We start from the raw sequence: 25,143 nt of genomic DNA, 5'->3' as shown, positions 1-25,143 counted from the left end.
GGCAAAACTTTAAAACTACGTCATTTTAAAGGCTATTTTTTTAAGCGTCTTCACACCCTTTTTTAAAGGCAAGAGACTGGGGGTCTATTGTAGTTCTTGAAGGAGTGCATTACACAGCCTTTTCACGTGTGCCCGACATGCTCTTTAATAACTGGGCATGTTCATAACGAGACAGATGGTTCCTTAGATAGCCAGGAGTAGAGGAAATGCCCACTTTGCCTTTTTGGCCCAACCCCTCCCTGCATCCCATAAGAAGAATGTTTGAGAAATGATGCCATCCATGGATGTGCAATTGGGAATGAAAGGGCTTCCTTTCTTCACACGCTGTCTTGTCACCGCTTTGGAGAATGCTTTTGTATTGCACGATAATTACATCCTCTTTATTTCTTGCTTAGAATATGTTCCAGATGTTCCATTAGTTTGCCATCCCTTGATAAAATAGATAATAACGAGGCCTCTGTACATCCTCCTCTCTAACATTAGTGCAACCTTTCCCTTCGCCACCCCCACCTCATGGTAGGAGGAAACGGAAAAGCTTTGTCTCTCCAAGGGCATCTCTACACCAGCCTAAAATCCTGCATTTTAAAATGGGGCTTTCTGCTTCCGTTTTAAATGCAGCATCATAATGACTCCCTTTTTCATGAGCTTCCTTTTCCCCTCCCCCTTTCCCCTCCTTCTCCCCATATTTGAGTCTTCCATTATCTTTCATTGACCTCGCTGTTCTTCTCGACGCTTTTCCTCTTTTCACGGAGGGAACACAATGGGGTATTTTGATACCTCATTGTCCGTGATCTATTTAAAAATGGAACAAAGGGCATTTAGTGCAGGAGACGCCTTGGAGGTTCATGGCCTCATGTAAAAAGAGCCCGCAAACATCCGTGAAGGAGCCATCTCAATCGCAGGATAAAAGCTCCGTGTGAAGAAAGCCCAAGACTTGTGTGTCCTGCAAGGCTGACTTCGAAACTGCATAGACCTACGACCGCCAACATTTTACAAATGAAAATAGGGACATGGTTGTGAGTCCCAAATTCTCATATCAAGGATCGCTACTCTCCCTCTCAGGGCTGGCCCTACCATTAAGCAGAGTGAGGCAGGTACCTCAGGCAGCAGATGCTGGAAGCAGAAGTGAGGTGTTGAAGGTCACAGCTACGTGTACAGTGCAGCCTGTGCTTTGCCACCTAAGCTAACCTGCTGCCCTCGGTTGCAGTGGAGGGCACTGCTCCAAAGCCAGCGTCAAATTGCCTGCCTGGTCAGCTTTTGTATGTGGAATGATGGGTAGGGGTGCCATCTTGTCCTTCGCTTCAGGCCGCAAAATGACTTCAGCCAGCTCTGTTCCCTCACCTCCACTATTAAACATTGTGGATATCTCTACTACAGCAGACTTTGACCTTTTTGTTGTTGTTGCTACGAATAGTTTTGATTCAGTTTTCCAACTCTTTTCATATAAAAACAACATTTTTTTTTTAAAGGAGAGAGAATGGCATTACAATTTCTCTGCAAAGTTTGGGGTTACAAATACGATTAGGACATCTCCCATAGCTCACAGTAATAGGTCGAAAGCTACAAGTTCTTCATGCGTAAATATATTAGTACTGTGACGAAAATTTCTCCCACATTTTTTTTCAACCATTCTCATTCAATTTGATAGAAAAGAAATGGCTTTTGAAAAGAAATTCCGAGGAGGAGAAATTTCAGAGAAATTCTCCTGGGTTGGGTCTGGGGTTCTTGTGCTTACTTTACTTATGAGGTGGCTGAGGAGTATGTGTGAGTGTTCTGTCTGTCATTGTACAATAATCTATGTGGCAGCCTGTAGCCTCCTCGGCTTTCCGCACTTCAATTAAAACCATTGTGAGGAAGACATATGAGGCAATTCCTCTGTGGGGCTTTTTCAGTTCAGGAATGGCAGGTGGCCTGGGAGGCTGCAGAGCAATGGAAAGATGTGTAATAGAGAGAGGAAACACACACCGCACCCTCGGCCACCTCGCAGGGATTAGGTACGCTCAGAATTACCACCAAAAGAAATTCAGAATTCTGCCTCAGAAGCGTGGAAGCCTCAACACACTTGAAGCTGTTTAGGGATGGATGGGCACCCACAAGGTTATCTCCTCAACACCCTCAGCCACCTTGCAGGGATCAGGTAAGCTCAAAAACCAAAAGAAATTCAAAATTCTGCCTCAGGAAAGTGGAAGCCTCAACATGGTTGAGGCTGTTGCCGCCTACAGACGCAGTGCAATAATCCGAAAACCCTCAGGAAAAAAATAAAATAACTTGCGCTACAACCCCTGCCAGTAGTGACCCCTATCTGTGAGAAACGTTTGGAGAATTTCTCCTGCCCTAGGAGAAATTTGAAGAAATGGTCCCCCCAATTTCTCTGCCCGCAAATAGGCTGGAGAATTTTGAGAGGCCCTTTGTGCACAGCTCTAATTAATATATGCTGCCCAGATCTCGGAATAGGTATCTGGCTGGAGCTGGTGGTGATGTCCTTCCATCCTTGAAGTACAAGTTTCTTAGCTACCATAAAGGCACGCATGACCCTTTTCCTTTGACTGTCTGATAGCTTCCACACCACTGGTACGTCATTGAAAAGTGCATGGGCCTCTGCAACTTTCAGCGAGGTTTCTAACAGAAAGTTAAAGGCGTACAGTCACGTCAGATGGAAGGGGTGTTGAATTCAGTTTCAGAGAAGCTCTTGGGGGTTGCATTCCAGTCATGGGTGAAGCTGAAGGCAAAATGGGCTGGGGCCAACATACTACAAAGGCAAAGAACATCATGATATTTGAACTTAAGTCTCATACTGCTGGTAACTAAGCCAACTGGTGGCTAGGGAAAAGGGTGTGGGGCCAGGGAAAGGAGACATGGGTGTCCGGGGAACCACAGTGGGCTAGATTGGATCCCCGGGTGGGCCGGATGTGGCCCACAGATCTCATGTTCAGCACCCCTGTCATATGGACTCATGAAGCATCATTAGCTGGCCTTGATAATTTCATCTTTGACCTTTTCAGACCTCGGACCCATCATTAGCCCAAACACCAATTATGGGACCTGTTTGGACTGTACCATTTCAGAATGCTTGTGGGAGATAGCATGCCTGAATATTCTTTCTTTCTTTCTTTCTTTCTTTCTTTCTTTCTTTCTTTCTTTCATCCCTGTATTTTATTTATTTATTTTTTATTTATTTTATTACATTTATATCCCGCCTTTTTTCCTCCAAGGAACTCAAGGTGGCGTACATAATACTCCTCCTCCTCCATTTTATCCTCACAACAACCCTGTGAGGTAGGTTGGGCTGAGAGTATGTGACTGGCCCAAAGTCACCCAGTGAGCTTCCATGGCTGAGTGGGGACTAGAACCCGGATCTCCCGACTCCCAGTCCAGCACTAGAAAACTAGTGTGTCAGGGAAGAGATTAGTTTACAATCCTCCTTCCTTATGCATTGCTTTTCTGTCTGCCAGGAGGTGTGCTTTATTGTATTTTTTTAAAGGGTTCCATCATGTGCCCCTCACCCCAGTCCGAAATAGTACAGCCTAGCAAAAGTTGGACCACAGGATTCCGCTTATTGTGTGTTTCCACTCAGAAGGGGTTCTTTCTTAAATCCCTGTAAGTAGAAAACTAGTGTGTCAGGGAAGAGATTAGTTTACAATCCTTCTTCCTGATGCACTGCTTTTTTGTCTGCCAGGAGGTGTTTTGTTTTTGTATTTTTTAAAGGGCTCCATCATGTGCCCCTCACCCCAGTCCGAAGTAAACATCTCCTAAACCTCTCACATTGATGTTAGGAAGAGCAGGGCTGCTGCAAATGCCATTTGAAAGTTTTTGGCAAGCAGCTGGGTGGCTCGTGAGTGGTGCAGACATGTGCTTTGACACTGCACATGCTGCATTCATGCAGAACCATAATAGTTGCCTGAGGAGGCGTGAGCCGGGCCTTTTGGCTTTGAGTACTGTCCCAGGCTGCAGCTGTCCTGTGTGATGCGACGTGATCTCAGTTGGCCACTGCAAAGCATGATGGGAAAAAGAGGAAGTTGGGCTACAGCTGTGTATGTGTGGGTGCCCTCTCTAGTATATTCTAGGAACGCTCCCTCAATTTTTTTACTTTCATTTTTTAAAAAGAAGTGTTTCTCTCTAGAGCCCTGTTCTAGAGCCCTTTCACCACAAAAAGGATATCGTAGAGTTGGAAAAGGTGCAGCAAAAGAGCAACCAAAATGATCAAGGGGCTGGAGCATCTCCTCTATGAGGAATCATAGAATAGTAGTCATAGAATAGTAGGATTGGAAGGGGCCTACAAGGCCATCAAGGAAAGGTTACAACGTCTGGGATTGTTTAGCTTAGAAAAAAAGTAAGTATCGAGAGACCTGATCGAGTTGTGCAAATTATGCCTGGTGTGGAGAAAGGACAGGGAGTGGTTTTTCTTCCTCTCCCATAATATTTGAACCTGGGGTCATCCCAGGAAGCTAAACGGTTGGAGATCCCAGACAGATAGTAGGAAGGACTTCTTCACACAGCACATAGTTTGACTATGGAATTTGTTCCCAGAAGATGTAGTGATGGCCACTAACCTGGATGGCTAGAAAAGGGGATTAGGCAAATTCCTGGAGAATAAGGCTATCAATGACTACTAGTCATGATGGGTATATATTACCTCCAGCATTGAAGGCAGTATGCCTCTGTATATCAGTAGCTGAGGAACATGATCAGGACGGGTCTATTGCACTCATGTCCTACTTGTGGACTTCCCACAGGCAGCTGGTTGGCCACTGTTACTAAGGTCCTATTGGGTTCAGGTGCTGGGAACAGAGGGCTTATAAGGCAGCCTTGGAATGGAATGGGAGTAAAACTTTGGTTCAGAAGTATGCCTGTCTTTCCTTGAGGGCAGAAAGTTTTGCTGCCTGGAGTCTGAGATGCAGTCATGCTGACAAAATGGTGGTCAAGCCATGGGACAATGGACCAGTATGCGAAAAAGTTACAGCATTTGTTACTCCCTGCAGCTAGGACCTCCGTGAGTCTGGAGTGTTCCTGTGTATTCAGATAATGCCTAGGGTAACATCAGCTGCCTAAAAGAGAGAGAAATTGTCCCTGCAGGTTTCTGCCCTGCAACATGTCTTTCATCAGGCCAGAACCAAATTTCTAGTTGGCAACTGGGAAGGAGGAAAAAGGCCATTCATAAGGCAGGAAAGTTTAAGGGAGTCAGTGAATAAAAATACTGACTTGAACCTGAATACTGACGAGAGGAATTTCGTTCACTTCTTTCTTTTGTATTTCGTTTTCCTTTTTGCATAGCTCTGATTTTTTGCTAACAGATTTTTACTAGTTTAGGGGCCTTTGGGGCCATAGTTTGCATGTTTGCCTTCCTTTTGAGAGAACAGGCATTTCTTACTTTGACTATATCCCTTCAGTTTTTATGATTGCAGCTGGCCATCTTTTCTGAATTAGCTTTTTGGGGCTAGATGTTTGGCTCCTGAGTAACAGATTCAGGTTTCCCCCATTATTTTATTTTACTCTCTGGTGAGGCTTAGACTTCACCACCATTTTCCATTTTAAAACATTTTCTTCACTTCCTACCTGGATTAATTTCCTATCTGGACTTTGCTGGGTCCGACATCTTGGACCCTGGGAAAGGTTTCCTCCAATCTTCATTTGGGTCCACAGGAGCCCATTCCTCAGATCTCTGTTTGGGATAGGTAGCTATAATTTTCCTTTTCATTTCCCTTTCCTTTTTTGTAAAGATTTAGACTACACAGTTAGTCAGAAGCTTTAAGAATTGCATTTAACTAATTTGGACTGGTGGGGGTTTAAGTGAAGCTAAGTAACGACTCAAGATGTGGTTAGTTTGGCCTAGTATAACTTTTTAATGTCAGAGCCATTTCATTTGATGCTCTAATATACTTTTCCCAATATTGCTTTTTAAATAGGCTTCAGTAAGAGTTAAATTGTAGTTTACTTTGCATAGTATATTCTTTGTATGTAACAGTCACACGGCTTTGTGGTCCATGGGTACAAATATATTTTCTTTGTAATCATGACATGTCTGACATTTTAGTTCTGCATGTGATGTTCATTTGCATTTACTTTTCTCTATAAACAATTCATATCTTATTACTTCCTGTGTGGCATGTTTTCATTTGTATTAAAAGTTGGAGGGAATTCACACTTTTTCTGCCTGAGTTTTAAAATATATTTTCAAAAATATTGAACATTTAAATAGCCTTAAGTCAGCTTTGGTTACTCTCTCTTTCTTGCCTGTTGGGGCAAAGTCAGAACCTTATTTTCAGCCACTGTGTGAACAGAATGCTGGACTAGATACACCTTTGATCTGATTCAGCAGGGCTCTTCTTGTGTTTAGAGATCTAAAGGAAAATGTGCTGGCAAAATTCTAAATGGGTCAGGGGAGGCCCATAGCTCATGGGTAAATACATACTTTGCATATAAAAGGTTCAGGTTCTGTTCTGTAATTCCAAGCAAGAACAGGATTTGGTATTGGGCAGAGAATCCTACATTCTGTGAATCTCAGTTTGTACTTGGGGGGCGGGGGGGAGGGAGAAAAAAGCAAGTTTCTATTTATTTTCATCAATAAACGCATCTCTTGCTCTTGAAATGAAATTTTCCACACCTACTGACCCAAAATACAGTTAACCTCAAACCGCTCGACAATATAAAAAGACAGCAGATTTGAAATGCAGCATATGAATGAAGCAGCATAAAGCCAGTCTACTCAAAGCTGAAACATCTTTAAGAGAGCAATCCTATGTCCCCTAGACAGCATCTGGGGGAGATAGAATTTTTTGGTTTCCTGGCTCTGAGCTCGTAGACAACGCTCTGAGCTCGTAGCCAGGAAACTGTGCTCCTCACCCCTCCCCCTCGTAGCCGGGACAGAGAGAGCCATGGCTGCCCCTGCGTGCCTGTCCATGCTTGTAACACTGTTTTAGACAGCTTCCTATGTGGTCTCCAGCCCCATTCCCATCTCCTCCCCGAAACCACACTTAGATGCCTGAAATCGGGCATCTAAGGCAAATCGTTCCCTCCGTGCTGTAGCCGCCCTGCATTAGATAGGTGGACCTGTCCAACTTCAGAGGAAGTCGAAGGCCACCATCTATCTCAATAGGATTGTGCCCTAAGGGTGCAATCTTATGCATGTTTAGACAGAAAAAAGTCCTACAACTCCCAGGGAACGCTGGGAGTTGTAGAACTTTTTTTGTGGAAACATGCATACGATTGTGTCGTACAAGGCCAGGGAGAATGAAAAGAAAAAGAACAAAAAAGTTACTTGCCTGGTGTTGAGAAGATAACCATGTGGGTGCCAGGCTAACCTTCTTGGGGAAAGCATTCCACAGAAGTGGAAGAGCCGCCACCAATAAGGCCCTCTCCTGAATCTCAGCCGACCCCATCTTAATCAGTGGGGAGGGAGGGGGGATCCAGAGAAGAGCCAGCGTACAGCAGGTTGATCTGGGGCACAGGTTCAGAGTCCTTACAATGGGCTGTGCCCATAGCTTTTTCTCACAGCTCTTTAGGCTTTCTGGCAAGAAAAGGATAAAATGGAGAGGAGGAGGATTATGTATGCTGCCTTGGGTTTCTTAAAGAGGAAAAATGGTGGTATATAAATGTAATAAATAAATAATAATAAATAAGAGTTCTTTCCCAGGCATGGCTACCTTCAATCCTGTCTCAGCTAGCAGAGCTGGGAAATCCTTTCTGAATGCCTATAGGAGAGGGTGAGGTCACATGCTCTCCTGGGAGTTCAGAAAGAGCTGCTGGGCTGGAGAAGCTTCTCTCTAAACAGTCCTGGAAAGCTGGAAGTGTGTGTGTGTGTGTGGGGGGGGGGGTTAAAGTTAAAAACAAAACAAAACTAGAAGAACCTCACCCACCACCTGCACATAAAAATGGAAGCGGAAATCCTGTCCTCTTCCTCAAGGAGAAAGTTACTTGAAATTCTCACCTTCCCAGCCTCTTCCGTCAGTTTTTGTTTTGCCCCCACCCGCCTACAAGATGCCAAAAATGGAAGGATCAAAATTTTCAGCACAGCACTACTCTCCAGCTTCCCAGGTAGGAACGGTCTGTTCCTTTTAACTGGAGATGCCAGGGATTGAACCTGTGACCTTCTGCACGCAAGGCATGATGGGTTTTTTTTTTTTTGCCGTAGCACTACGGTCTCTCCCCAGGCCATGATACATGGCCCAGGTTCTGTTTGGGGCCAGGCTGGATTCTAACCCTTGCTGTTTTTGTTCAGCTAGGATTGTGCCTCAGCAGAGCTTCTGCATCTGTCCTCAACCTCAACTGCAGCCTGGTCCTGCTGCCCATGTGTCGGATTCTCCTGGCCTCCCTCCGAGGGTCTCGGAAGGTAAGACAGAACAATCCGAGTCTGGCTGCTTTTTACTTTTTTAAGGGCACAATACTATGGGGATACGTAGCCGCCTCCGAATTCAGAGGTGACTGCTTATCCAGGGCAGGGTGGGCGGAACATGGAGGGGAACTTCTCCTCCGTGCTCTGGCCACCCTGCATTAGCGGCTAGACAGCTGATTTCGACTGCCTAGCTTTAGCGCTTCAGAGCAGGGAGGGGCCTGGCCGGTTGGCACATAGGAAGCATGTTAACAGTGCTTCCGCTGTCCCCACTCCTCCCCACCCTCGGGAATGCCCCCTTTGCCGCTGCTCTGCGCTGCTCTTACGAGCGCAGAGCCCAGGACGAACCGCACCTCTTACGAGGCGGTGGAGGTGGAGAGGTGGTTTTCTGGGAACCGACCTTGGAGCACAGGCTCCAAGGTCAGTCAGTTCCCCGAACCTGACAAATTGTGTGGCCATCTAGCCGCCATAGGATTGTGCCCTAAACTTATTTTAGATTATACAGTTTTGACTAAACAAAAGAAAGAAAAGAGAGAAAAATGTGGCCACATAGATTTGAATATATCAATTTCAGTGCATACATACAAAATGTGTATATATTATATGTATATGAAAGATAGAAAGACTAAAAACAGACTATTCAAAAATATATTCTAAGCTAAGTGTTTCGGCTTCCGCCCTCATCAGTAGCTGCGCTGTTAAACTGATGAGGGCGGATGCCGTTTAGCTTAAAATATATGTTTTGAATACCCTGTTGTTAGTCTTTCTGTCTTTCTTATAGGTTTTACCTGAAAACTGACAGCATCCACACTGGATCCAGAGCCTCCCTGTTGCTTTGCTGTTGTGCTGCTTTACACCAACCTGTATATTATGTGTGTGTGTGTGTGTATGTGTCTGTCTGTCTGTCTATCCATCCATCCATCCATCCATCCATCCATCAATAAAATATAGGTTTCTACGAAGTATACATAAACTGCAACAGAAGCAGACCAGATATCAAAATAAGTATCCATTTGCTGGTGGCGTCTATACACCACCCGTTCAAGTGGTGAAAGCGCTGTAAGGGCTTTGATCCATTGCATTATAGGAGGTGAGCATTTATCCTTCCAAGGCTGTAATATCAGTCTTGGCTTAGTTCTATTCTGACCCAGAGCCAAATTCACCCCTGCCCTCCAAGATGAGGCTGGACAGCCATCTGTCAGGGATGCTTTGACTTAGATTCCTGCATCGAGCAGGGGGTTGGACTCACGGGTCTTATAGGCCCCTTCCAACCCTACCATTCTATGAGTCTAACCCCCTCCCTTCCACCCACCTAGCCCCAGATCCCCAACTCATCCCCTGCAGACTTCATTTACTGGCTTGGCCAGCAGTGGTGCTCTGGCTACTGGCAGAGGGCAGTAGTGTGTCTCAGGATGAAAGCGCCCAGTGGCCCATGGGAAATGCCATTTTCTAAAGTGCTACAGGAATTGGTGGGAATTCTTCTCTAGATCACATTTTGATGAGTCTAACCCCCTCCACACCTTATTTTTGACACTCCTGGCTTGATTCCACATTGTGTGCGTGTGTGTGCGTGTGTGCGCGCTCACGGAAAAGTCATTGCACAGATGGCTGTTCATGTTCAGCGCAAAGAAACTGGGTTCATTGGCAAAGCTCCAGAAGAGGCTTGGCAGAGAAGAGTCTATCCATATAGAGGAATCGCATGACATACAGGATCTCTGAGATTGTACCATTTCAGACCAAAGGGGCAGGTTTGAATGCTTCCCCATGTCAGCCCCTGCCCACATGTAGAAATCTAGCATGCCAGAGGGAAGGGTAGGCTGGAATCCTTTCCCACTGACATGCTGACTTTCCATGGACTGGGAACATCTGATGGGGGTGTAGCATTTAGGCACACAGTGACCCACCTTTCACTTGAAACGATACAGACCTTGGAATGTTGTACCCAGTTTTATCTGTACGTGTCAATCTGTCCACTTGGATTAAACCCTCAGCTGCACCGCTGCCTCCCTTCTAGATGAGAGATGGCTCTGTGTTCTTCTTTTCCCAGATGCCCAGCCGAAAAACCAGGAGGCTGCTAGATAAAAGCAAAACATTCCACGTCACGTGCGGTGCCATGATATGCATCTTTTCAGGTGTGTAGCTAAGGGGCCAGAAACATCAGCTCTCACCGTGAAGTGCATTAAACTTTATAAGTGCTCTGTGGTTTTTCTTCCACAGTACATGAGGGGGTAGTCTTGTTCTGCATTTCTTCCTATAAAAATTGTGAGTGCTTTCTCAGGTTTTTTTTAAGCAGATGGAGGGAGCAGGTCAACATTTTGGTGCATGAGAGCCCATGCTCTGAAGAGCTGTCTTTTATTTTGTATGTAAAACCCCGCTGAAAGCTTGCTGGCATAGAATTGATACCGGATCAAGCACAGCCAATTTAAATGAAGTACCACAGAGGCTGTTTTAGTGAGGCCTGTGTGGCACAATGCTGGTTCCATGTGGGTGATACCTGTCAGATATTGAGGGCATCTTTTCAGACTATTCTCTTGTCCATTTTAACACTCCACCTCTACTTAAAACCGCAACAGATGCTTTGCAATTAAGTCTACAAACATTCCTTGCCTACTATATGTGTGTGTGTGTTTAATGAGCACATCTGCCCAAGGAATTAACTTTTGTGCAACTTCCTTGCCTGTTTTCCCAGAGGTGATCTATGCTTGCCATAGGCGATCAGGCAATTGATTCCCTGACTGACTTTATTGGGGCCAGCTCCACATTTCATGGGGGCCTCTGGTGGGTCCCCACATCTTGGGCAGGTGGACAGGTCATCCCCCTCTTCTCCCGTCTGTCTTCTCAATTTATTTCTGTCAGATGTGAGGGGTGGGCTGATGTACGGGGCCTACTGGGGGATTGGGATTATGATTTCATTTCATTTCATTTCATTGATTACATTTCTATACCTCCCAATAGCTGAATTTCTCTGGGTGGTTTGCAAAGGTTAAAAACCATTAAAAACACATTATACATAGTATAATTCTTTTTACATAGAAACATATAACAGACAGCACATACAGAGACACGCGTACATCTAAAGCACTTTTAAACAATCAACAAAAATCCATTACCTGATTAAAACCTCATCATAGGCTTCTGAATATGATGAGAGAAGAAGGTCCTAACCTGGCACCAAAAAGATAACAGTGTTGATGCCAGGCAGGCCTAACTGATGTCGTAGAAATAAACCACAAATCTGTTTTGGAGTACAGTTCCTTCAGAGACTTTATTGGCCAAGCAAAATAAACTCAATAGCCGTTGAGGAGAAAACCAATGTAACACAGGCGGTCCAGGTTGTGGTACAAGTTTCCTCCCCTTCAGTTCTCAAGTAGCATATTATATAGTCTTGCAACTAACATATGAATTAACTAATTAACTGAATCAGCAAAAATAAGGAGGGGTCAGCAAGTTATAATAAGGTTGTACCAACAGTCATGGAATAATTGCTTATCAGCTCCAGACACTTCTTTCTTAACTTGTCTGTCACCCAACCACTAAAAGTTGCTAACAGCAATCTGTACCTCCACCTTTCTAAAAAAATATGTTTGACATACAGCATTTTTTTTGGTAAGCATATTTCTCACCCTTTACCATTTTCATCTGCAAAACGCTATTTCAGCAATGCGGCCTAGCAGCCCTTAAAGCCTGAACCAAACCACTGCAGCTTGAACCACCAGCTCCTTATCTCTTGCCTCTTTCTTGTCTCTACATTGGGGAGATCATTCCACAATTGGGGGGCCACCACTGAGAAGGCCCTCTCCCTTATTGCCGCCTTCTGAGCCTCCCTCGGAGGAGGCACCTGGAGGAGGGCCTTGGATGATGAATGTAGTGTATGGGTAGGTTCAAGCTGGGAGAGGTGCTCCGTCAGGTATGATGGTAATGGTGGCAGTGGTGGAGACAGTGGTGGAGGCAGTGGTGGTGGCTTTTCTCTGGTGAATGTTGGGCAGCTGCCACTATGTTGCCCACAATGCACCGGAGCAGTGTAGCATCACCCTGGGGCACTATGGGCATCATAATGTCAGCTGTCTGGTGCTCACTGAAATGTCAGAAAAGGGGCACTGGACTGCAGCATCACCTGCAACGGTTGGCCCTTGGTAGCCTCCCGACTTTGCTGCCTGCCGATGCCAGTTTGTCTGTTACTGACGTACAATGTACAACTGCTGTTTCCAGTTGAAAACAAAATGTAATTCATCACTTGAATAGGCATTCTAAAGCAGGGTTGATAAAAATCAATGTGTTTTTTTTTTTAATGGATTTACAAAAATTTTAGTTGGATTTTTTACAATTTAAATCAGATTTTGAAATTTTCTTAAAACCATTAGTAAAAAAGAGCCTGGGTCACAGATATCATCATGAATACTAATTATACGACTTCTAATTATATTCTATGAATATGTTAACAGCAGTTTATGGAGATGGGATATAACCTGATTCTGCACTGCAGGTGGTACACAGAAGTCCATGCTCTCTCTCTCTCTCTCCTCTCTCTAAGTGTAACTGCAGGTGGTACACAGAAGTCCATGCTCTCTCTCTCTCTCTCTCTCTCTCTCTCTCTCTCTCTCTCCCTCTAGACCTTGCCTCTCTCTAAGTGTAACGATAGAGAAGGTGAATGGATAGAGAATTTGGGGAGGTGGAGTAGATCAAGGAGGAGGACTCTGAATAGAAATGCAAGAGGGAGGGGAGGGGAATAGAATGTGCAACTAAAAGTGAACAGAACATATTCATGCAGTCCTCACTTCTGAGGAAACTCCTGCTGCATGCATTTTCCACAAAAATCCATCTGTATGTTTTGTTAATGTCATTGTCTGTTGAAGAAGAAAACTAACCATAAGAATAAACACTCCTATTAGTACACTTTAAAAGTCTGTTTGGTGATGGTGGTTCTGGCCCAGCATGACAAAAATAGCACGACTAATTGAACAGTTGGAGCTGCTTCATCTCCTGAATGACTTGACAAGTTCATTCTGCTTTCGTACAAAAATGATCAAATTATCATCCCATTTTTTTGGCGAAAATTAGTCTGAAAACAATTCAGAACAATTGCTTCGTGTGTACCTACCTTCTATGAAACCTACATCTCTGAATATGCATTATGGTTATATTAAACAATGATGTACTTCTAGTAAAAAAAAAAAGATGGTTAAATAGAATCTTCCTCACCAGTAATTTAAACTGTGATTTAAATCATTAAAATCAAGTCCATTAGAGAAGTGATTTAAATCAATTTGATTTAAATCAACCCTGTTTTAAAGGTATTTTAAAAATAATCCCATCAGCAATTAAAAGCTGCACTTTCATAAGCTTTTCACCACAGGTGTTTAGAGACGGCTTCGAAATGGACCAGAGCAAACAAGCAGCATCACAGAGCCCTTTCTTCAATTAAAAATCCTTGCAGAAAGACCTTGCTATCTGTGCTTTGTGCTGCCTTCCACCACCACAGAAGCCCAATTCCAAATCAGCCAATTTGATTCCATTCATTTTTAGGGCCTTAATCCGGTCCATGGGTTTCTTTCTCAATACAGGTGACAAATTCACTCGGCATAGCTAGGAAGATAATGTCACCAATTGCTGCTGTTGTGAATACACTTCTTGTCTTGTGTACATTGGAGATTTGCATAAAAGTGTCACAGACCTATTGTACCTCTTGTATTTCATGGCTTCTTTGCCCGACTGCAAGGGTGTGGAACCTCTTCTAGCCTGGAGGCCGAATTCCATGTCCAAGAAGCTCTCAGGGGCTGCATTCCAGGGGTGGGCAGGGCCAAAGGCAAAAGGGGCAGGGGCAAAAATACCGTAAACACCAGCACGTTTTAGCTTTTAGAATGGGAAAACCGGATGCAAAAGCTGGGAGACCACCAAACAACTGGCAGTTGAGGGAAAGGGGGTGGGGCCAAGGGAAGAGATGTGGTTATCGGGGGAACTCTGGAGAGCTGGATTTGGGACCCCAGATAGGCTGGATTTGGCCCATAGGTCTGAGGTTCTGCACCCTGATGTCAGGAATGAACCTGTGTGTGTGGCGATGTCCGGCAACTCAGATTCAGAATCGGAATGGGAACAGCCAGAACAGAGGGAAGCACCCTCCCTAGTGAGCCCAGATACGGCAAGACTTTCTTCCCAAGACCTTGACACACAGATGGCCCAGGCTGAACTGCTCCCTCATTCTTCCACCATGAGAACTCAAGTTTTGGGAGGAGGCGGGCAAGGGGTGTGAAGTGAGGGATGCTAGGGTCTGTCGCAGTGGGAAAAGTTAGGGGCAGGGCTCAGACGCTTCACCAGGTTGGTCACTCGTGGAAGCCTATGTAGGAGGGAGCCACCCTAAGGGAGGGGCACCCCTGCAAAGCAGGTCTGGCCATGAAGTTCATGCCTGGATCGCTGGCAACGTCTCTAACTTCCACTTCATCTCCTCTATTGATATTTGTAGATGTGTGGATTAGCTGGTTCTATGCAGTCGAAGAGTTTCCTAGAATCTGCATTTGTAAAGAAGCTAGTCATTTACTAATAAAGCAGTGTTGGCCTGAAGCTTTGTTTCCTGGAGTGTGTTGATTGCGAAGGGGGAGGACAAAAGAACATGACACCCTGCTTTAAAACAAAATAACACACAAATATCTCAGCATAAGGTATAGCACCTGTTTTAAAGGAATTGCACTGGCTGCCAATATGCTTCCGGTTGAAATTCAAGGTCCCAGTGATGACATTTAAAGCCCTAAGCAGCTTGGGACCTTGATATTTGAGGGAGCACCTCTCCCTATATATGCCTGCCTGAGGACTGAGATCTGTTGGAGGGGCCCTCCTCTGTGTCCCTCCAGTGGGAGGCATACACTATGGTGGGATGTGGGAGAGGGCCTTCTCTGCTGTGGCACTCTGGTTGTGGAATCCCCTCCCCTTAGAGGTCCAATTGGCGCAGACATTGGTTTCATTTCGGCACCAGGTTAAAACATGATTTTTTACCAAAGGCTTTGAGGGCTAAGTGCATTCCCTAACATTGCACATTGTTTTAACTGTTTTATTGTTTTAGATTTTAATTGGTATTAGCTTGTTTAATGGTTTAATATGCTTTTAACTGTTTAAATTATTTATTGTCTTATACTGTTTAAATTGATTTTATCTGTATGCCTCCCTGAGATCCTAATGATATAGGGTGGGATACAAATGTTTCAAATAAATATATACATAAAATAAATATATACATAAAATAAATATTTGATGTTACTTAACTTTGATCACTTAACAGATGATCACAGTCAGGGGAAAGGGGCATGGCCATCTGCGGAACCTGGAATGGCTGAATTGAGACCCCTAATGGGCCAGATTTGGCCCCTGGGCCTGAGGTTCTACACCCCTGCCCCACCAGTTATTTTTTTTTCCTCTGTACACTTGTGTGCATGTGTAATATATGAAATGCTATACTTATATATTATAGGCAGTATCCAATGCTGCCACTCTGCTTACGTCCTTAATGTAGTGCAATTGTGGGAGACCTCTAGCACAATGCCAATAGCATATGCTGCTTTGATGAGTTTCCTCAGAAAACCCATTGCTCCATCAAACACTATTAGCATTGTACTAGAGCTCACTTATGCTCCTACTATGTCAGTGGCATAAGCAGAGCGACAGTGTTGGATACTGCCCTATATATAGATATATAACTGTCTTCTGAGGATAACACTTTATGTATTGGGCAAAGTAGTCTGTAGTCCCTAAAAGCTTATTCCAAAATATATCTCTTAGCCTGTAAGATGTCATGAGACTCCTTGTTTTGCGTCTTTAGGAAGGAATTTTAGGCACATGACCCTGGAAGTGGAGGCTGCTGGCTCCGATTTCAGTGGGGCTGTGAATCCATTCCGGGTTTCATTCAGAACCAGCCAGAACTGTGAAGGAGCTGTCCCTACCCCCAAAATAGGTTGAGCATCTTGGATAGCTCATTTAGTGTTCGAGCTGGTTCTGACTGAAATCCAGAATGGATGCACAGCCCCACCAAAATTGGAGCCACCAGCCCCCACTTCCAGGGTCATGTGCCTAAACTAATAAAAAGCCTCCACTGGACCCTGGTCTATACTAGCCAACTAATCCGCAGAAACTGTGCAGAGCCAATGTCATCTAGTTAACAGTGTTGGACCATGGTTCGTGATTGGGACCACCACAAATGGAGGGGGGGGGGATTAATTTTCCATCCAGCTACAGATCCAATGAAAATCACCTCCCCCACATCCCCAAGCTGTGATTCACTCCAGGAGTGAAACTTCCATTGGTACCCTCTTCCGTAATTCTTTGTCTGCCCCCTTGAACCACTTCGCACTTGGCTCCACTTTAGTTTTAAAAAGCAAAGTTGATCCCACACAATTGAAATGTATTTACGCCATTATTATAATGATTGGAAAATCATTCCTTTTCTTTCCAGTGTTCTGGTGGTGAGTGCTGTTCCTTACGTAGCCCAAATAGCACCATACGTAGGCAAGAGGGAGGTCTTGGGGGAACGCCAAGGTTTGCAGAAGTAAAAAAGGAAGAAAAAAAAGAGTAAAAACCTTGCAGGAGGTGGGGTCATGGAATCCTCTGAACAGCCCGATGCAAATGGAGCATGCTCAGCGACCACAGAATGCTGAGAGATTTTGTCTGTGTGTGTGGGGGAGTGAATATGGAAAACCCACAGGAAACGGGGAATGGAATGGAGTGGATGGAATCCCTGAACAGCTGCACTCCACGGTGCAACCTTTTGTTGCAGGTCCAATTTGTGTTAACTCAAGCAAGCTTTGGGATCCGGGTTTAGGGGTGAAATCTTCTGAGTGCCTTTTGATGGACTGAGCTCTCCCCTTTGTTTTAGTAATCCATGTTGCCGCTCACCTGGTGAATGCTTTGAACTTCTCTGTGAACTACAACGAAGAGTTTCTTGCACTCAATGCAGCCAGCTACCATGGTGAGGTGAGCGGGACGAACTTTGTCTCTCTTCCCTAAAACTGCTGCCCTTTGCTTTGCCCTTGGGCGACCCTTTTGCAGGAATGTTCTTAGAAAGTCAGTGTGTGCTTTGTGGGATCTAGCGAAGTACGGCTGGGCAATGCAGTGGAGAATAATCAAGGTTCCTCTTCTGAACATGGTTCAAGGTGCTGGATGCACCAATGTGCAGCCCAGTGATTATTTATTTATTATTTATTTATTGCATTTATACCCCGCCTTTTTTCCTCTTGCAAGGAACCCAAAGCAGCTTACATGTTCCTCCTCCTCTCCATTTTATCCTCAGAACAACAACCCTGTGAGGTGGGTTGGGCTGAGAGTCTGTGACCGGCCCAAAGTCACCCAGCGAGCTTCCATGGCCGAGTGGGGACTAGAACCTGGATCTCCCGACTCCCAGTCCAACACTCTTGCCAGTACACCACACTGGCTATGATTATCTCTGCATATAGGGAGGCTTTGCCTGCAAACCCAGATGTTTCATTCTCAGCTAGCAGCACTTCTGTTATTTTAATATGTATTGGCTACACAGGGTATCAGTTTCTCACTGGGGATTTGGGATTTGTAGTACCAGGGAGCATCCAGATGACACTTTTATCCTGCAGTCACCTTGCTCACACTGGGAATTTTACAAAGGGTTTAGATGAGAATGACCTCTGTTTGTAACCCTCCTGCATCTTCCCACCACTTGCTTCATCTTTTTTTCTTACCAGAAAAAACAAGTACCCATGTTAAGACGGAAAAGGCAGAATAGGTGCACAATGGATTTTGATTGTTAGTTCTAGGAGCCATCCGTCTGGAAGCAACTGTTTCACCAAAGGCAGAGAGCAATGACTACACAAGGGAATAAGAATCGAAAAGCCTTATTAACTGTAGCAGGCAGAGCATTACAGTTAAGCATATGATGCTATAAAGAAAAACTAAGCAAAATATCTTACTCCTCCATTCTGCTGTCGGGAGCCCCAAATAACAACAGCAGAGAGACTGCAGTCGGCCGACGACGCACAGCACCTCTGCGGTCCCAGTCTGTGCTGAAGCTCAAACTAGGTGATCCTCTGGAAGGAATTATATACTCAAAGTCTCCCATGGCTACATGCTGTCTTTCACAGCTCCCTAATCCATCACACCTTCTGTGATGGTCTCATGATGTCTAGGCTTTTTTTCATCTTAAGCTAAATTAGCAGGTGGACCGCAGCCAAAGAGACCCTCCTTGCCTTCCCAGGCCATACCATCCTAACTTGTTAGAAGAACAAGGAGTCAGGCCAAGAAGCTAGAAGGCTCTTAAAGAGGCCTAAGAAGCCTGTAGCCTGGTTTTTAAGGCCCTGCAGGAGTTTCAGGTAGCAAAGAAGCAGTTGTAGCATGGCACACTATCTCCTCAATATACAAAGGTCCTCTGGGGAATCTCTCCTACAGCAACCGAATAGGCTGCAGATTGGGTGTGGCTACAACCTTCGCCTTTCCCTGCCCAAGGTACATTTCTGGCCCTTGACATGGTGGGGAGGCAGCAGCAGGGAGCAATTCGTGAGCGTTCCTGGAGCCTCTGTTAGCATTCACTACTCATGCATCTACGCTAGGGTTGCTTGAGGAATTCAGTCTTTGCAAACTCCTTTATGGGATGACTTGATCCACATTTCTCAGAGTAATGGGTGGATTGGAGCTTAGCTCTCCACCAGATTTTGCCCTTCTCTGATAATGGAGACACACTTCTCATTCATTTAAAACGGGTGGGCAGCGGCAGAAGACCCAGGGGCCATTTTTGCTGTAGCCACAAATGGAGCTTGCTAACAAACAAAATGTTTTGAATCTGGGTTGGCAGGGGGTGCGGGGCAGGGGAGTGCATGAGGTCCAAGGGCTGCATGTTGCTCATGCCTGTTTTCAAATGATCCAAATATGCATTGATGTACATATTTTGAGAGAGGTTAGGCACTTAAGCATGCATTTTGACAAGACTGTTAACTTCAGCAGAAGCAATATCAGCACCAACAATAAAGATGATGCAGAAACAGAACGGAATTATGGCTGAAAGCATGTGAAACTGACACAGAACAGAAATAGACACATCCCTAATCCCTACTGGTAAATAATTATTGGAAAATGAATAAACAGATACTGTCTAATTAAGCAGTAATCCTCTCTAACATGGCAAGAACAAATGGTTAACCCTGAGGTGACTGTAAACACTGCAGAAGTATGTTTCTGCATCTTCCTTTTTCTCTCACCCTGAACTACACCTAACGGATTCTCCTAATGGTCTGGAGATGCTGGTGTCCATCAGGTTCAGCTCCTGACCGACCCCCTGAAAGGATAGGATGCTACAGGTGACTGTAAACACTGCAGAAGTATGTTTCTGCATCTTCCTTTCTGCATCTTTCTTCTGCATCTTTCTGCATCTTCCTTTTCTGCATCTTCCTTTTCTGCATCTTCCTTCTGCATCTTCCTTCCGACCCCCTGAAAGGATAGGATGCTACAGGTGACTGTAAACACTGCAGAAGTATGTTTCTGCATCTTCCTTTCTGCATCTTTCTTCTGCATCTTTCTGCATCTTCCTTTTCTGCATCTTCCTTTTCTGCATCTTCCTTCTGCATCTTCCTTCCGACCCCCTGAAAGGATAGGATGCTACAGGTGACTGTAAACACTGCAGAAGTATGTTTCTGCATCTTCCTTTCTGCATCTTTCTTCTGCATCTTTCTGCATCTTCCTTTTCTGCATCTTCCTTTTCTGCATCTTCCTTCTGCATCTTCCTTCCGACCCCCTGAAAGGATAGGATGCTACAGGTGACTGTAAACACTGCAGAAGTATGTTTCTGCATCTTCCTTTCTGCATCTTTCTTCTGCATCTTTCTGCATCTTCCTTTTCTGCATCTTCCTTTTCTGCATCTTCCTTCTGCATCTTCCTTCCGACCCCCTGAAAGGATAGGATGCTACAGGTGACTGTAAACACTGCAGAAGTATGTTTCTGCATCTTCCTTTTTCTCTCACCCTGAACTACACCTAACGGATTCTCCTAATGGTCTGGAGATGCTGGTGTCCATCAGGTTCAGCTCCTGACCGACCCCCTGAAAGGATAGGATGCTACAGGTGACTGTAAACACTGCAGAAGTATGTTTCTGCATCTTCCTTTCTGCATCTTTCTTCTGCATCTTTCTGCATCTTCCTTTTCTGCATCTTCCTTTTCTGCATCTTCCTTCTGCATCTTCCTTCCGACCCCCTGAAAGGATAGGATGCTACAGGTGACTGTAAACACTGCAGAAGTATGTTTCTGCATCTTCCTTTTTCTCTCACCCTGAACTACACCTAACGGATTCTCCTAATGGTCTGGAGATGCTGGTGTCCATCAGGTTCAGCTCCTGACCGACCCCCTGAAAGGATAGGATGCTACAGGTGACTGTAAACACTGCAGAAGTATGTTTCTGCATCTTCCTTTCTGCATCTTTCTTCTGCATCTTTCTGCATCTTCCTTTTCTGCATCTTCCTTTTCTGCATCTTCCTTCTGCATCTTCCTTCCGACCCCCTGAAAGGATAGGATGCTACAGGTGACTGTAAACACTGCAGAAGTATGTTTCTGCATCTTCCTTTCTGCATCTTTCTTCTGCATCTTTCTGCATCTTCCTTTTCTGCATCTTCCTTTTCTGCATCTTCCTTCTGCATCTTCCTTCCGACCCCCTGAAAGGATAGGATGCTACAGGTGACTGTAAACACTGCAGAAGTATGTTTCTGCATCTTCCTTTCTGCATCTTTCTTCTGCATCTTTCTGCATCTTCCTTTTCTGCATCTTCCTTTTCTGCATCTTCCTTCTGCATCTTCCTTCCGACCCCCTGAAAGGATAGGATGCTACAGGTGACTGTAAACACTGCAGAAGTATGTTTCTGCATCTTCCTTTCTGCATCTTTCTTCTGCATCTTTCTGCATCTTCCTTTTCTGCATCTTCCTTTTCTGCATCTTCCTTCTGCATCTTCCTTCCGACCCCCTGAAAGGATAGGATGCTACAGGTGACTGTAAACACTGCAGAAGTATGTTTCTGCATCTTCCTTTCTGCATCTTTCTTCTGCATCTTTCTGCATCTTCCTTTTCTGCATCTTCCTTTTCTGCATCTTCCTTCTGCATCTTCCTTCCGACCCCCTGAAAGGATAGGATGCTACAGGTGACTGTAAACACTGCAGAAGTATGTTTCTGCATCTTCCTTTTTCTCTCACCCTGAACTACACCTAACGGATTCTCCTAATGGTCTGGAGATGCTGGTGTCCATCAGGTTCAGCTCCTGACCGACCCCCTGAAAGGATAGGATGCTACAGGTGACTGTAAACACTGCAGAAGTATGTTTCTGCATCTTCCTTTCTGCATCTTTCTTCTGCATCTTTCTGCATCTTCCTTTTCTGCATCTTCCTTTTCTGCATCTTCCTTCTGCATCTTCCTTCCGACCCCCTGAAAGGATAGGATGCTACAGGTGACTGTAAACACTGCAGAAGTATGTTTCTGCATCTTCCTTTTTCTCTCACCCTGAACTACACCTAACGGATTCTCCTAATGGTCTGGAGATGCTGGTGTCCATCAGGTTCAGCTCCTGACCGACCCCCTGAAAGGATAGGATGCTACAGGTGACTGTAAACACTGCAGAAGTATGTTTCTGCATCTTCCTTTCTGCATCTTTCTTCTGCATCTTTCTGCATCTTCCTTTTCTTCATCTTCCTTTTCTGCATCTTCCTTCTGCATCTTCCTTCCGACCCCCTGAAAGGATAGGATGCTACAGGTGACTGTAAACACTGCAGAAGTATGTTTCTGCATCTTCCTTTCTGCATCTTTCTTCTGCATCTTTCTGCATCTTCCTTTTCTGCATCTTCCTTTTCTGCATCTTCCTTCTGCATCTTCCTTCCGACCCCCTGAAAGGATAGGATGCTACAGGTGACTGTAAACACTGCAGAAGTATGTTTCTGCATCTTCCTTTCTGCATCTTTCTTCTGCATCTTTCTGCATCTTCCTTTTCTGCATCTTCCTTTTCTGCATCTTCCTTCTGCATCTTCCTTCCGACCCCCTGAAAGGATAGGATGCTACAGGTGACTGTAAACACTGCAGAAGTATGTTTCTGCATCTTCCTTTCTGCATCTTTCTTCTGCATCTTTCTGCATCTTCCTTTTCTGCATCTTCCTTTTCTGCATCTTCCTTCTGCATCTTCCTTCCGACCCCCTGAAAGGATAGGATGCTACAGGTGACTGTAAACACTGCAGAAGTATGTTTCTGCATCTTCCTTTTTCTCTCACCCTGAACTACACCTAACGGATTCTCCTAATGGTCTGGAGATGCTGGTGTCCATCACGTTCAGCTCCTGACCGACCCCCTGAAAGGATAGGATGTTATGTACTATTTGAGACAGACAGTGTAATGCCAAGGTCAGCACTTCATCTACAAAAGCAGTGCTCTGGCTAAGAATACTGATGAAATGAACTGTGGCAAGGCTCGCTCAATAATTCATGCTGTCTGTGTCTGCTTTCCAGGATCCTAGGAAACTCCTTTTTGCCACAGGTAAGTCAGCAGAACCTTCCGTGCCGGTGTGCTGAATCAGCAGTCTCCAGGCTACGCGTCAAAAAAACAGGAAGTGGACTATTATCAGTAATGCTATTGCAGCGACATCACTGTTCTTCCCTGGATCAAAGTATCTCATTCCTCATTGAAACGGGCAGCAATGTCCGCTTTTCGTTTCTCTTTCCACGATTTCCCCATGCTAAGAGAAAAAATGCACTCACTTTTCTTCCATTTTGAAAATATCGCATTTGGTTTCACGACAGAGAAGAGAAACAGAGATAGCCGCACTAGTTCATGAGTAAAAATGGAATGGAATGATAACACTTTTCACTGAAACTTTGCAGAGTGGAACCACTTAGTTCTGTTCATCCTCCTGCTGTGCATTTCAGTGGACCCCCAAAATGTGCAAGCTGGGCATTCATGGTTACTGTCAGTGGTAATTCCCGCAGTTCCAATGGAACTTTTCTCAGCCTCTGTAGTCACAGGCATTCTCTCTACATAAGAAGAATGATGCTGGATCAGACCAAAGTTTGTAACTAGTTACAAACTAACTAGTTTAGCATTCTTTTCCCACAGTGTCCACCAGATACCCATGGGAAGCCCATGAGCAATACCCTCCAACTTGTGTTCCCCCCAAATTCATATTGCCATTATGTGTGGTGAGCCAGTGTGGTGTAGTGGCAAGAGTGTTGGACTAGGAGCCGGGAGATCCGGGTTCTAGCCCCCACTTGGCCATGGAAGCTCACTGGGTGACTTTGGGCCAGTCACAGAGTCTCAGCCCAACCCACCTCACAGGGTTGTTGTTGTGAGGATAAAATGGAGAGGAGGAGGATAATGTAAGCCACCTTGGGTTCCTTGCAAGAGGAAAAAAAGCGGGGTATAAATGCAATAAATAAATAAATAAATAAAAAATATTCAGAGGTATATATACATCCTTTAATAGTGGAGGTAATATATAGCCATTACAACGAGCACCCATTGATAACCTTATCCACCATGTATTTGCCTAATCCCCTCTGAAACCTGTTTCCTTTTGTCCATCCTGAATCTCCCACCATCTGGCTTCGCTGGATGACTCTGGGTTCTAGTATCATGAAAGAGGGAGAAGTTTCCACTTTCTCCTCATGATGCATAATTTCATACACCTCCATCATGCCTCCCCCTTACTCACCTTTCCTGTAAGCTAAAGAGCTCCAAACATCATAACCTTTCCTCCTAGGGGAGTTGCTCCAGCCCCTTGATCATTTTGGTTTCCCTTTTCTATGCCTTCTCTAGTTCTACAATACACTTTCTGAGGTGTCGTGACCACAACTGTACACAGTATTCCAAGTGTGGTTTCACCATACATGGTGATAAAGGCGTTATGATATTGGCAGTTTTTTTTTTTTTATTCCTTTCCTAATGATCTCCAGCATGTAACAGAGCTCCTTGAAGGAATGTCAGGATGCAATTGTGGTAGCCAAGTTAATATACTCTTAGCCTCTCCATGCAATGAATTCACTCCATTGGCATTTTGTAAGTTTTTCCCAAGCAAAGAGACTTAGTGCTGAAAGCCATGAATTAAATTGTGTTCATCCAGATGTAGAATATTCACGAGACATTTGTCACTGCTTTGGCTCCCCTTCCACTGTGATATTTTTTTTCATTTCTTGGGCTGCCAACTTTGATAGCTAAATGCCAGTCATTTTTCAAAGTCTCCTTCCTATCACCCCTGGATCCCAGTTCCTCCTTGTAGGTTCCAGTGGCTAAGCAATTTCAGGGCAATGTCACTACGTTATGCAGGTCAGTTCTGCTGCCTTTCCCATTTCACAATAAAATGGCTTCATTGGTAAATTGCATTTGATGTGTTTGAATTTCATTTTTCCCTGATCAGAGTGTTTAGTTCTATTTCTCCAGAAATGCTTTTTCCCCTTAGCCATTTCTTTTTGCATATTCCCGAGGCAGCAATTCTAAGCAAAATGTTTTGATGACTCACTGCATTTAAAGCTGGTGTAATGTATTGGCAGAAAGCGAAGAGGATCTCAAGAGCCTCTTGTTGAGGGTGAAAGAGGAGAGTGCAAAAGCTGGTTTGAAACTCAACATTAAAAAAACTAAGATCATGTCATCTGGCCCTATCTCTTCCTGGCATATAGAAGGGGAAGAAATGGAAGCAGTGACAGATTTTACTTTCTTGGGCTCCAAGATCACCGCAGACGGTGACTGTAGCCATGAAATTAAAAGACGCTTGCTCCTTGGGAGGAAAGCTATGGCAAACCTAGACAGCATAGTAAGAAGCAGAGACATCACCTTGCCGACAAAGGTCCGTCTAATCAAAGCTATGGT

At 44.7% G+C, this 25,143-nt stretch overlaps 1 protein-coding gene across 1 annotated transcript in view; it reads left to right on the top strand.

The window, feature by feature from the left end:
* Positions 1-25,143, top strand: part of NOX4 (NADPH oxidase 4) — a 159,250-nt gene that overhangs the window by 23,292 nt on the left and 110,815 nt on the right. The window contains exons 3-6 of the mRNA XM_084841607.1: positions 8,216-8,326; positions 10,374-10,458; positions 17,181-17,278; positions 22,794-22,821. Of these exons, the coding sequence (XP_084697733.1) occupies positions 8,216-8,326; positions 10,374-10,458; positions 17,181-17,278; positions 22,794-22,821 (322 nt within the window). The remainder of the gene's footprint in view (positions 1-8,215; positions 8,327-10,373; positions 10,459-17,180; positions 17,279-22,793; positions 22,822-25,143) is intronic.

The sequence above is a fragment of the Heloderma suspectum genome, chromosome 3 (genome assembly GCF_057233095.1).
Source record: "Heloderma suspectum isolate Gila_16-S chromosome 3, 16-S_ref, whole genome shotgun sequence".
Taxonomy (NCBI): Eukaryota; Metazoa; Chordata; class Lepidosauria; order Squamata; family Helodermatidae; genus Heloderma; species Heloderma suspectum.
This window is presented reverse-complemented; position numbering and strand designations above follow the sequence as displayed.